Source organism: Camelina sativa, chromosome 1 (assembly GCF_030686135.1).
Source record: "Camelina sativa cultivar CO46 ecotype springtype chromosome 1, ASM3068613v1".
NCBI classification, from domain to species: domain Eukaryota; kingdom Viridiplantae; phylum Streptophyta; class Magnoliopsida; order Brassicales; family Brassicaceae; genus Camelina; species Camelina sativa.
In genome coordinates, this window is record NC_141880.1 from 25490984 (window position 1) to 25505903 (window position 14920).

Genomic DNA, 14920 nt, shown 5'->3' on the forward strand with positions numbered 1-14920 from the left:
CATAGACACATTCGTGTGGGAGTCTCCAGTGATGCATAACTGAGACGATCAAACAATCCCTAAGAAATCTGATTTTGATTTTATAAAAGACGAGAGTGTTTCTTACAAAGTAATGATCAAAGTGACAGTCCCAAACTCCAAATGATCGAAGTGACAGTCCCAAACTTTAAATGATTTTCACTCGTCCCGAGTTCTGGTTTCCATATATGGTTGCATTTGATCAAAAAAAAAAAAGCCATCTATGGTTGCAATGTAACGACCGTACGATAAGCCAAAAATTATAATCAAGAAACAATTCCTATTTCAAGATAAGAAAATTCTGATTGTTTGACTTTTGGAACTACACTAATGACATGTGAATTACGAACGTTCTTGGATAGAAGAATATTTGGAGTAAGAGAATACAAAATGAAGATTCACAAGAGATAACGAAACAAAGGATGTTAAGAGAAATCAGAACCGTTACTTTCGAAAGTTCAAAAGACAGAATCAGCCCGCATAAAGAAATAAATAATTATTACCTTCCAAAAATCTCTTCTACATTCCGGTAATTTGCAAGATGGTTTACACAATTAAATACCGCTGATTTTCGAAAATTGAAGTTCAAAATCAATTTGAGGATCCGAGATAAAAGCTTATTATATACCACATACACACACATATCTCTCTATATATAGAGTAGGTTCTATGGTCTAATATTCTATAACAGCTATATACATACAATGGCAAACAAGAATACGCTCATGATGATTTCTCTTGTTCTCATCCTTTTGATCTCTGGTAAATCTTTTACAATTATCAAAATAAGTTTTCTTGTTCATATATTTAACTTTTAAGAAATTCTTTACCAAGAATTCGATAATGTGTATGTTAATGGCTATGAATGTAATAAATATTCGCAGGTTCAGAGGCAAGACCTGAAATATACGATCGGATGTGTCCTGGAGTATGTGGATCTTTTGTTAAACCCGACTGCAATGGACTTTGCCATCAGTTAGGGTTTCCTGCTGGAGGATATTGTAAACCAAACAACACTTGTTGCTGCAAGAAGAAAACCTCTTCACCTGTTGATAGTGTTGATGATAGTGTTGATGATGTTCCAGCTACTACTGCTTGATTGTTATTTATTCTTTTTTTTTCCTTACTAGCTAATGACATTTTCTCTAGAGTCTAGAATAATAATATAAAATTTTGAAATTTGCGATGTGATCGAGGTTGACAAATAGTGTATGTTTTCCTATTTGGATGATATAAGCAAATCACGTAAGTTATGATAGAAACATATTATGTTTAGACAAAGCTTAAACTTTGATATGTTTGATTCTACTTAAATGATTAATTTACGGGAACGTAGTCTGGAAGTACTAATTTATAGAACACATGAATGGGATTGAATCATTAAGATGCGCATAAGAAGCATAATTTCTATAAATCTACCTTTTTATTCCCCCAAAATATGTACAAACAATTTCCATGCATTTTCTACTGCGACGATTCCTACCCTATAAAGAAATCTGATACCACCACAAATTGAAATGATTAGTTTTACTAAGACCAGACTATTACAAAAGTAATGATCAAAGTGACAATTCCAACTCCAAATCTAGCTCTTGATTTTCACTGTCCCGAGTTTTGGTTTCCCTATTCCAAATATCTTAACTTTCCTTCCAAAAATGTTACTTCCAATTTCTAGATTTTTACTTTCCTTCGAAAGAAATGCAAGAAATTCCAAAGAACACAACATGTAATGCCTCCAAATGTCTCTGTTTTAGCTACTTTTTTTGGAAATTTCCAAACGTAATGTGCTCTTGGTGTAATCTTTTTGTTGTAGGTGTGACTTGTTTTAGGAGACATTTTGTTGTTGTAACAGGATTCCAAGATTCTTGGTCTGATGTATGAAATGGTATGTGTTGTTTATTAAAAAAGAAAAAATCCATCTACGACTTATAAAACTTTTACATAATGTCAACCATCATTTAGCCATTACATAGCTACATTGAGCCATATATGGTCACAATGAAAGACCTCCGATAAACCAAAATCTATACATAATAGCAAACCCATTTTTTGGTGTTAATTTTAATCCAACAGATAAGATTACTTCTATTATCTTATATAACGGTTTTAAATTATTAATGATCCCAACAGTTGCAACTTGCAAGTCTTTTTTCCTCCAAATAATCGTGTTTTTTCGTTGTACCCTCATCTTAAAAAAGTCTCACCTATTAATTTTTGCACCTTTTTGTTTTACACCTCTATGTTTTACACCTTTATATTTTACACCTCTTTATTCTTGTCAACTTTAATCCAACGGATGAGATTACTTCCATTATCCCATCTAATGGTTTAAAATTATTAATGATCCTAACAGTTGCGAGTTTTTTTTAATCCAAATTCGTGTTTATTCGTTGTATCCCCATCTTTCAAAAATCACACTTATTAATTTTTGCAACTTTTTGTTTCACACCTCCATGTTTTACATCTTTATATTTTACATCTCTTTGTTTATTATATATAAACTTTTATGGACTATCAAAACAAGTTTCGGATTTATTGTTTTCTGAGTATTTTTAAAAATTACAAGTTAAGAAATAAAATCAAAGAATTGTTTTATTGGAGTGTTCTTTTAATTAACCTGCATCAATTTTTAATTCAAGGCGTTGTTCTACTATTAACCTGCATCAATTTTCAATGCAAGGTATGTTTGTATTTGCATTGCATTGTAATATATATATATATATATATATAGATTTATGAAACTCATTGAACCAATGACAAAAACTTACGAATGAACCTGTTAGTGTCTACTTATGAATTTGTTTGTTTTCATTCGGTTAATTACGAATAAAGTTAATTTCTTCTCTGTTAGATTATTATTATAAATAACCTGAAGAAGTTTGATATTGTTAAACGTTATCTAAAGTGCTATTTATAGAATCGTAAACACATGATTTATGAAAAGGTGCTTTACGAGAAGAAGGAATGATGACGACGCTTCATAGAAATAAAATATCTTTATAGGATTATTATTATATGTGTGGTCATATAGTTCAGAAAGAGTATAACATTAATGATCTATAAAGATGTAAACCTTTGGGCGTACAAAGTTTATTTTATTTTATCTTGCATTGTTATATTGCAGGACGTTTTTTGTTAGAGTATTTAAACAAGTCCGGTTAATATTTTAATTTTTAACTAATCAGGCATGATGACATGTAATGATGCTAGAGATACGAATAAGCCAAATTTTTTAACAAACATGGTATAATTTTATATCTGTTATATTATTGTCTTATTTAACCTATTTATATTTTTTTTAACAAACATGGTATAAATGTAGTATTTTTTTTTATTATTTTGCTATGAAAGATGTCCATTGGATATAAATGATCCATGTTAATTTCCATTATTTTGTAAATAAAGTGTATTAGAAATTTTAGTTGAAATTTCAATTCTTTTACTTTCTGGGTATCAAACATTTTGATAATATATACAAGCATTCCAAATGAGCATCGAAATAGAGAGTGCCGAAGAAAAAGCCAGACATACTTATGACAACACAATATCAAATTCGAGAAAGCGTAAGCAGGACCAAATGACAAGTCAAGTTAGAAAGAAAATATCTTCTAAAGGTAACTTATTTGCTCTTTGATGACTTTCTAATTTGTATATACAATTTTTTAAAAACGTAATGTAAGTAATTAATAAACAAATTGGTTTAATTAAATGTAGGTAAACAACCAATATCATCAAAAAAAACCAAACGAAATCAATTAATAAGGAAAGTATTGCAAAGGATCGTCAAACAAAAAGACCTTTAATTACAATATGCTGTAAACAAGGGCGTTTCAAATTGCCTATCATTCAAGAGCCTCCGCATCCATTAAAAACCTTTTGTCCGATCCATCTTTCCGAAGACATATTAGAGTATATAATTCTATGTTCTCTATGTGTTCTATGGGTGCTACTATTGATTATTCAATTTTAAATTCAGCAGTCCCTTTTTGTTTTAAAGTGCATGGTGAAAATTATCATAGTATTGGGTCACTTCTACTAGTGGATGGGCAACAACCTAAATTTTTAAAAATGTATATATTTGACACCGCTAATGAGTTGAAAATAGGTTATCTATATTTTCAGGTGGAAAAGAAATAGTAGATGAGCAAATTTTGTTAGCTCTAATAAACAAATTTGATGAAAATAATATTCTAGCCAAAACATTAGAAAATCTAGAGATCTTTATGAAAGCGGGAATGATGAGGAACTGAAAATTCATATGGTAAGATATGATAAGAGGAAACATCAATATGAATTACCATCAGCTAATGAAATAGCGGGTTTAGTTGTGAGTGGTTTCTCAGACGTTGGTGAACATGATGTTTTATTACAACATAAAACAAGAAATTTGCATTGAATTTTGGCTTCTCATCCTCTATACATGGCTTTGCAATATCCTTTGTTATTTCCTTATGGAGAAATTGGATTTTACGAAGGGATAACATATCACACTAATTCCACTTCAGATGATGAGAAAGGGTATATTTCGATGACTGAATATTATATGTATCGTATACAACAGAGGACTTTGGAGGGAAATACCATTATAATGAGTGGAAGATTATTTCATCAGTTTGTTGTTGATGCCTTTTCATCTATCGAAGCCAGTCTTCTTACATATATAAATCTTAACCAGAAAAAATTAGAGCTGATATTTATAACAATATAAAAGATGCTGTAACAAGAGGTGATCATGACCCACATACACTTGGGAAAATAATAGTATTGCCTTCTTCAGTTACGGGAAGTCCAAGGTATATGGCTGAAAAATATCAAGATGCAATGGCTTTTGTCGTTGTTTTGGAAACCCAAATTTGTTTATCACTATGACTGTTAATCCCAAATAGATAGAGATAAATGAATATTTAAAAATTTCTGGTGATGATTCAGCTAATGATCGACCAGATGTTGAATCACGAGTTTTTTATTTAAAGCTAGACGAACTAATTAATATAATCAAAAATAAAAACTTTTTTGGACCTGTCAATGGAGGTATGTAGCTATATAATAAACAAATTTATTAGCATAATACTTTCTACTTATCTGCTTAATGCTCTTTAAAAAAAAAATTTGCAGTTGTCTATACAATTGAATTTCAGAAACGTGGACTTCCTCATGCACATATTCTTGTATAGCTTAAAGGTGGACGTGATATTGGATTTTCACAAGATATTGATCAATTTGTTTCTGCTGAATTGCCTAATAAATTAATAGATCTAGAAGGTTATGAATCAATGACACAAAATATGATGCATGGACCGTGTGGAATTAAAAACCCAAACAACTCATGTATGGAAAATGGTGTTTGCACAAAAAAAATATCCTCAAGCTTTTTGTCACTCATCATGTATCGATGAGAACAATTACATAATATATAGGTGAAGAAAAATAGAGTCTAGCTTTGTTATAAATGGATATATAAAATTAGATAATCAGTTTGTTGTTCCTCATAATTTAGAATTATTGAAGCGATTCCAGGCCCATATAATGTGGAGTTTTGCAATAAAACAACTGCAGTAAAATATTTATTCAAATACATTACGAAAGGAGTCAATAAAGCTACAATAGTTTTAGAAAAAAAAATTGACTAATACAAGTAATCTTAATCTGGATAAGATAGATACGGTCAATAAGGTTGAAAATTTTCTTGATTGTAGATATGTAGCCTCTTGAGAATCAATGTGGAGAATTATTAAGTTTGAGATTCATCATCAGAATCCTTCGGTGCAAAGGTTAAGCATACATCTTCCTGGTCAAAAACCTGTCCTATTTAAAGATTTATCTAATTTGAATAATGTGGCATATTATTCTGAGTACCAACGAAGTATGTTTGAGGCGTGGTTAGAGACAAACCAGAATGATGAATTGTAAGAACCTTAACATATGTTCATTTTCCAACTTATTATGTTTGGAATAAATCAATTCATATGTGGAAAAGACGGAAAATATGTTGATCAATTGGACGTTTATATACTATACACTCTTTTTTGGTGAATTATATTATCTACAACCGTTACTAAATCACTTAACAGGGCCAACCAGTTTTGATTGTATGTTAACATTTAGAGGGAAGAAATATAAAACATTTAAGGAATCATGTGTTGCTCGTAGCTTTCTTGAAGATGATGTGGAATGGCATGAAACAATGAAAGAAGCTGTGTTATCATCGACTCCTCATAAGTTACATGAACTATTCACAATGTTGATAGTTCATTGTGGAATAAATTCTGGAAAGATTTAAGTGAGGATATAACATATCAAGAAAAGAATAAATTCTTAATTATAAGGAGTATGACTTGACAGATGAGGATTTGAAAAAAATATGCTATTATTGAGATTGAATTGTTACTATACCGCTATGATAAATCTCTCATAAACTATCATGATTTGCCAAATCCTGATAAGAGTACGGTTGCACGGCTTTAAAACTCATTACTAAGTGAAGAACAAAATTTCAATATTGAAAGTTTAAAAGAAGAGTTTGAGACACAATTTCGTTTGTTAACTACAGAGCAAAAGGAATTGTATGATGCTGTTTTTTCTTTAGTTAAACAAAAGGAAGGAAAGTTGTTTTTTGTACGGTTGTGGAGGTACAGGAAAAACTTTTGTTTACAGGACGTTAATTAACAAGTTACGCTCTGAAAATGAAATTATAATTCTTGTAGCATCTTCTAGAATTGCAGCATTACTTCTTCCTGGTGGTAGAACTGCACATTCACAATTTAAAATTCCTTTAAACTTGATGGATGATTATGTTTGTGATATAAAAGCGGGAACTAGGTTAGCTTTTTTTTTGATAAAAACAAGTTTGATTATTTAGGACGAAGCTCCAATGACACATAGATATGCCTTTGAAGCTCTTGATAGATCCTTAAAAGATATTATGTCTACTATTGATGATCAGTCACATTTAAAACCATTCAGATGCAAAACCATTTTATTAGGGGGCGAATTTAGGCAAACATTACCAGTTATTGCTCAGAATAGTCGACAAGATAGCATACTTGCGTCAATAAATCAGTCTTATATATGGCCTTCTTTTTCATATTTTTTACTTTCACAAAATATGAGGGTAAGAGCTTCCGAAGTTGAATTTTCTAATTGGATTTGAAGGTTGGTGATGGTACTGCAAGTAAGATCATCAACGAGACGTACAAGTATTCACGTGAAGATCATATTTATGTTGATGATAGCTTATTGTTGAAATCAGAGAGCGACCCAATAACATCGTTAGCAAGCCATGTTTATACATCTTTTCAAGAGAATTATACTAACGTAGATTATTTGAGAGATAGAGCAATACTAAGCCCACGAAATGATACACTTGGCGAATTAACATGGAAATGTTAAAATTGGTCCCTGGTAAATCACAAGTGTATTTAAGTGTAGATTTGATCAATAGTAATGAATATGAGGGAGATGACTTTAGTTTTGAATATTCTATTGAGTTTTTAAATTCGATGAATTTTTCAAACTTTCCCCAACATAAGTTATCTTTGAAAGTAAATTCACATGTGATGCTTATACATAACATTTGTCAAGCTAGTGGACTTATTTTTTTGAATGTAATGTTAAATTATATTCAAAGAAAAAATAGCTTGGTTACAACAAGTGCATCTAGTGTTTGAATAGTTGAGCAGAAGAGATTACATAACTAAAGAAAGACTAAGATCAAATTTTTGTTTGGAACCAAGCCTCAAGGCCATTGTCGAAGCTTCTATCCCCCGTTCGCTGAATGGACAGAATCTGATCCCTCACCTGTCGATCAATCCATTTGACCAATTGGCCTGATGGGTTAGCAGGTTTACCATGTCGTCGGTCGTTGCGTTCTCTCGAAAGAGTGTACACCGTAAGTTGGAATGTGTAATGTGTTAAAAAAACTGCCAAGGCGATCAAGGCGTGAGTCTGATAAAAACGTCAAGAGCTGATGCCAGTCGGGGAAGCCTAAATGCACTGATCCAAAAATTGCAGATGCTCCATAGAACAGAGGTGACGAGATTGTAACAACCTGCAAAAGAAAGATTGCGTGAGGTCCAAGAACCAATACACTTTCTTATCTGCTCAAGCAAAGGGGTGTAGTCAGCGGAAGTAAAGCATTTGGTCACCAAAGGCAGACCTAAATATCGAACAGGGAGCTCCCCAACCACAAAATCAAACTGTTGTGATATTTGTTGACGTGCCTGATCCGCAACACCAGCCAGATACATCATAGACTTCTCCATACTTATTTTGAGGCCTGAGAGCTTGGCAAACTTATCAAAAACAGAGACAATACCCTCAATGGAACGTGGTTTACCATCAGATAGGACCATCAAGTCATCTGCAAAACTTAGATGGGTCAAATTGAGAGCTTTACACCGCGGATGAAAACCAAACTGATCTGCACCAGCAGCGTTGTCAAGGAGCTTAGACAGAACATCTATGCAGATAACGAACAAATAGGGTGACAAAGAACAGTCTTGCCGCAACCCCCTAGAGCTAGGAAAGTATCCCGCAAGCTCTCCGTTCACTTGGACAGAGAAAGAAGCAGTTGTAACACACAATCGAATCCAATGGATGAACTCTGCTGGAAACTGCAGTGCCGAGAGGACATTCAAGAGGAAGGGCCATTGGACCGAGTCAAAAGCTTTCGATATGTCAATCTTAATCGCACAACGCTCCGAGATTTCCTCCTTATGATAGTTTTTGACCAATTTTGTAGCAAGCAAAACATTTTCAATCAACAGCCTGTCCTTTACAAAGGCTGATTGATTCCCGGCAATAAAACTTGGCAACACCACCTTCAACCTATTAGCAAGAATTTTTGAAATGATCTTATATAGAACATTGCAACAAGAAATTGGCCTATAATCATTCATCTCCATAGCATCCAATTTCTTCGGGATAAGTGGTAAGATGGTAGAGTTTATACCTTTGGGCAGAAATCCTTTGACAAAGAACGATTGAACTGCAAGAGTAAACTCTGGGCCAAGAATATCCCATGTCGCCTTATAGAACTCCGAAGTAAAGCCATCAGGACCAGGAGACATATCATTCGACATAGCAAAGAAAACATACTTGATCTCCTCAGCAGTCACAGGCGCAACAAGGCGCGCTTGGTCAACTGATGAACATCAAAACGACAACAAATCTTGAAGCATTGTAACATTTGCCCCTTCAAAGTCAGGTGGTAAAAATTGTAAAAACTCTTTAAAATATCTCTCAGCCTCCATCTTAATATCCTCACCCTTAGCGACAGTGCCATTCAGACAGTTAACCTCATTTATAGTATTTACCGCTTTCCTAGTGGTAGCAGCACGGTGAAAAGCTTTGTTATTCTTATCTCCAACCTGCAACCAATGCAGTTTCGACCTCTGCTTGAGAAACCTTTCTTCTAAAGAGGCCACATGATCCCAACGAAGAAAAGCTTCATTCTCCTCCTCCATAGATAAAATAGTAGGATAAGTCATGTTCTGCGTTTGCTTTGCACATAACTCCTCAAAAGCGGTTTGAGTTCTTTTCTCCAAGTTACTAAGTCGATCCTTTGCCATCCTACGAACCAATGGTTTCAGCCCCTTCAGTTTTTTATGAAATCGAAACAGAGTCGATGTAGATAAATACAGAGAGGGTGTTGTCCTCCAGTAGGTGTCAACCATAGGCTTAAAATCCTCCATTGTAGTAAGAACATTGGCACACTTAAAGGGACGACGCTTTCTAACCGGTTCTGCACTCTGCAATAACAAAAGACTACGCAAATGGTCTGAGCAACCCCCTGCCTCAAACACCGAATAAGCACGCGGGAACCTTTGGAGCCAAACATCATTCACCAATGCCCTGTCCAGCTTTTTCAGTATTGGATCATGATCCTGTTTGTTCCACCAAGTGAACAACGGACCATTCGACGCAATATCAGTAAGTGAACAATACCCCACAACAGACTGAAAATCCCTCATACCACGAGTAACCAATGGATGATACTCCACCCGCGAATGTTCAGAAATATCTAAAGTCTCATTGAAATGCCCCATAAGCACCCACAGTTTGGTGTTTATAATCGGAGAGTACGCATGATCCTTCAACTCTTGCCATAAAACCTTACATTGCTCCACAATATTCAATGCATATACAAACGAACAGAAGAACTCTTCCTGTTGATCCTCCAACTTGACCGAACAAGTGATCAGCTGTTCACTCTTGTAGAAAGGAGTCACATGCACATTATTCTTCCAGACAACCCACATACGACCTCGACTATTAAATTCATAATTCGTCAACATTGACCAGTCCCTAAACACCTTCCCTCCTATACGTTGAGCATTTTTCTCTTGCACTCGAGTCTCTAACAAACAACCAAACTGCAAATCAGTCTCCCTTAACCACTTCTGTATCAAGTTAAAGGACTTTGCAATGGTACATGTTTGATTATTACACGTCTGGGTATTCATATTATTGAGGAAAAAATTATTACTGATCATAACGTAGGACATGTAATAGTTCTTCCAAGGATTGTTCTTTGTAAAACAAATGGTAAAATGCAAGTTACTTTACGGAAGAAACAATTCCCAATTAGATCTTGTTCTGCAATGACGATTAATAAGAATCAAGGATAAAGTTTAAGTAGAATTGACTTATATCTTCTGAAACCTGTTTTTAGGCATGGGCAGTTGTATGTCGCACTATCTAGAGTATACATTAGTTGAAGGTTTGAAGATATATAAAAAAAAAAAAAAAGAGGCAAAAAATAGAGTTTGTAATATTGTTTATAAAGAAGTATTTATAATATTTAGGAATACAGTTAGTAATGTATTAATTTGTTAACATTTAATATAACAAGACATTTTAACAATTATTTTTTAATATGATATACTAATTTAAACATAATTATTTATCAAAATGTTAACAAATTTTAAAGTATTCACAACCGTACAATGTTTGAAAGTCTAAAAGAATGCTATAGATAAATATTGAAACCAAAACAGTTGTCAATTGATGCTTAATTAAAATGGTGAGTTAAACAAAAAATATAAAAACTTTAAGAGAGATACACGTAATTTATGATGTTTAATAATAAATAAGTTGGAGAGTGGCTATTATATTAGTATAGATGTTTATAGATTTATTGACCACACATGAAAACTTAAAGTTATTAATTCGATATAATCTATGTTAAGAATTGCTACAATGGTGATACAAACCTATTAAATTTCATGAGATATAAAAGTAAGCTTATATACTGGTCATACTAGTCAAATGTGAGATTTATTAATATTAGTGAACACTTGGTTTTGAATTAATTTGATTTAAATTTATAGAACAGTGTAACAGCCCAAAAAGTCTTATCGTTTCGTTACGAACAATCACAACGTTTAGTTTTTATTTTTATTTTGAGGAAACACAATTTTTAGTACTATATAAATAGATGTTTTAACAACCACTCTTAACCATTATTCATCAACTTACTTAAATCTCTTTGTTTCTGTCGCACACTTAAAAATTATAATCCTATATTGAACAAAGTAAAGTTCAGGGGAGTGTATTCAAAATAGAATTTTAGAGGATTTGTGATTTTTTTTAAAATTCCCCTGTTATTCAACTAGTGATTTTAAAATCACTTCTCAAATCCACTGTTATTGAATATAAAATTTGTTAAAAATCATTCAAAATCATTTACAATCCACTTTTTATTCAATTAATAATCTGCAAAAATCATAACAAATCCACTGTTATTCAAAACCAATTTTTTTTTTAGAATAACATAGCAGTAATTGTGAGCGACTTTGGATACATTTTTGTAAAAGAAATCCTATTAAAAAAATCTCATATTCGGAAGTGTGTTTTTGAAGGATTGGTTTTAAAAAAAAATCACAGAAAGGAAAAAAAAAGTCACTTTTCCACATCCTTATTGTTAAAGTCATTTCTCTCACTAACAAAAATCCCAGAAGACGTGTCTTGAACTTTTCATTGATCTAAGAGTCGTCTTTGAATCATTCATAAACAAAATTCTGAAATTGCTCAATCTCAAAATTGGATTTTGATTGCTTAGCTTTACTCTTAACTTTCACTTGATTAGATTTTCGATTCCTTAGCTTTCTAATGTGTATATCTTTTGGTTCCTTGAGGGGAAAAACAATACCAAGCATTGTGTATGGAGTTATATTTTTTTTGAGCCACTATTTGGGCTGTTTTCTTGTGTGTTAACATTATGGGCTTCACTTCTTGATTTATTTTATTTTATTAGGGTTAGTTGTTGGGTATATACACTCTTGTCGCAGCTTACACAAATACTATTGATATTAGGGTAAATGCTATATTTCTCTCTTGTCAAAGTGAGTATTTCTCTTGATTTATTTTTGTTAATCTCCATGTTCTGTTTCAGTGTTTGTGTCACTTTCATGCGTTTAGATGATGTTTGTCTTAGATATTGTTAGTTTATTGTTTACCTGCTATTAGAAAGTACCATCTGTTGTTCTTAAAACTTATGTAATGAACATATGGTTTCTGGTAGGATTGTTTGGTTTTAGAGATTGTTTGTTGGGATATTTTTAAAAAATTCATATGTCGAATTGTTCTGCTTTTTAACGTTTGTGGTTAATGTTTGCATTACATATTTTTTTTTGTTTCTTTTGTATGGCTTTAGTTTCCAAGCTACATTGGGAGATACAGAAGATGTGTAAGCTAAAGGTCAAGATAAAGAATGGTCTGAACCTAAACACAAGTTGTTATTGCGTCTGATAGTGGATGGAGTCAATCAAGGTTTTTGTAATGCTAATTGCAAGTTCAACAAAATGACGGTGGAAACAAGAATATTACCACCTCTAAATAAACAGCTTGGGACTAAGAAAACCTACAATGAGTACAAAAATGGGATGAACATCTTGAAGGTTAAGTACAACAGCTTCACATAATTTCTTCGTTTTAGTTCAGGGTTTGGATGGGATCCTGAAACGAAGAAATTTACTGCTACAGATGAAGTATGGGATACATTTTTGAAGGTAAAAAATTAAAACTTAAACTTGAGTATAGCAGGGAAGCTTAAGTATTAAAACTAACATATCCACAAATTTATATATATATATATATAGGCTCATCCAACTAAAACACATTTGCGTGATGAATCATTTGAAGATTTTGGGGACTTAAGAACTATATTTGCATTGAATTCTGCAACTGGATGGAATGCTATGGGTTTAGGCGATGCCGTTGATACAGGTTCAAGTTGGAGACAGTGATGGGATAAATGATTTAAGTCATATCCAAATAATGAATGATGTAGAGGATATACCATACGAAGAAAGATTTGTGCAAGAAATTTTCTCTTCGTTAGAGGAAATCAGGTTAGGAAAGCTTCCTTCACGCAAGAACGCTATAACTGATGCATGTAGTTCGAACAAGGATTTTGATGAAGTGAATATGGTGGCAGAATTTGGTCATCAGATTTTTTTGGTATGATACAGAGAAGATGGGAAAAAGAAACTGATGACAAAGCTAATAATGTGTGGGATGCTATTAAAGAAATTCCTGATTTGACCAACGGCATGCGGTATGAGGCTATGCTATTGGTTCACAGCTTATGTATGAAATATGGATTTGTGCATATGTCCATAGCAGAGCGTAAGGGATGGATTATACAAAACCTTTGTAAACCAAGTGAGTGAAGTTTTATGGATCAATATGGAGTGAGGATAGGTTTTCTATTTCAGTTTCAGTTTTTTATTTTTATTTTCTTTTTGCATTAATTTAAAAATATTTTATGGTTTTAGGTAACATTTTATTAATACTTTAAAATATTTTATGAGTTTTATTTTAATTATAGTTTCAGTTTTAGTTTAATATCTCTAATTATATTCTCTTCTACATATAATCAACTCATTCCATGATCACTTGCAACATATTATGTTAGAGGTAAAAAAGAGAATAGTCACTGAGTTGTGTTGAATCGGATGAAAAGAGTATAATCCCTCCTCAAATTCATAAATAAAAAAAATGGTACACCCCCTATATTTCTTTTGGCAGGTAAAAAAAATTGGAAGCAAATTTTGGAGGGTAAAAATTTGGAGGCAACATAATCTCTTATATATGTGTAAATGATATTTGCCCTAACTCATTTGTTAGTCTTCTCGAGAGTTGACATCACCGCCGCTAGTTTACTGTGAGGTACACCATTTTCTTATAATTTCAGTTACGTAGTTCTTAATATCTTTTAATGACCATGTGCCTTTTAGCCTATGTATGAATTGTATGTAATACTCATAATAGAATCTCTGTTTCAAGTCGTTACTTTTTTTGGTTTTTCATCCAACGTTTTTTTTATTGTATTATTGTGTACTTTTAAAAATGGATCGTATTGTTCAAGAAAGTGAAGAGATACAAGCAAGAAGAAAAATAAAAAGAATGAGGAATTTCAAATCGGATGTTGACATAATGTTATTGCTTTTGTCCATCATTGCAAAAATCCATTATTTTTATCCAAAAATGCAACTCCAGATCAGAAAACAAGACTTGGTTATGAATACATACGATATGCGCTAGTCAAAGATCGTGACAAATTCTGAGGGCTATATCGTATGTATCTAGAGCCATTCCTAAAGCTATGCAACATATTTAGAGTGAAGATGGGTTTAAGAGACACAAGAAATGTTTCAGTTGAAGAAATGTTTGCAACGTTTTTGTTTATTGTTGGTCAAAATGCGAGGTATATCAATGCTGAAGTTAGATTCGAAATGTCAAAATTCTCAATAAGCAAGAGCTTTAACACAATTCTGAATATGTTAATCGCACTTGCTCGAAGCTACATGGCAAACCCCGGGCTTACAGTACCCACAAAAATAAAAGACAGTACAAAATTTTATCCTTATTTTAAGGTATGCGATTTCTTGTTCCCTTT

General features: G+C 32.6%; 1 protein-coding gene and 1 pseudogene across 1 annotated transcript; one reads left to right on the forward strand and one right to left on the reverse strand.

Annotated features, from left to right (window-relative positions):
* Positions 1-7949: 7949 nt before the first annotated feature.
* On the reverse strand, positions 7950-10481 carry LOC147950351 (uncharacterized). The gene is made up of 2 exons (XM_087513087.1): positions 9284-10481; positions 7950-9160 (listed from the first exon to the last, which is right to left on the reverse strand). Exons 1-2 carry the CDS (start codon positions 10479-10481, stop codon positions 7950-7952), a joined length of 2409 nt encoding a protein of 802 aa, XP_087369213.1.
* A 2469-nt stretch (positions 10482-12950) lies between these two features.
* On the forward strand, positions 12951-13691 carry LOC147950352 (uncharacterized protein At2g29880-like; annotated as a pseudogene).
* Positions 13692-14920: the final 1229 nt, after the last annotated feature.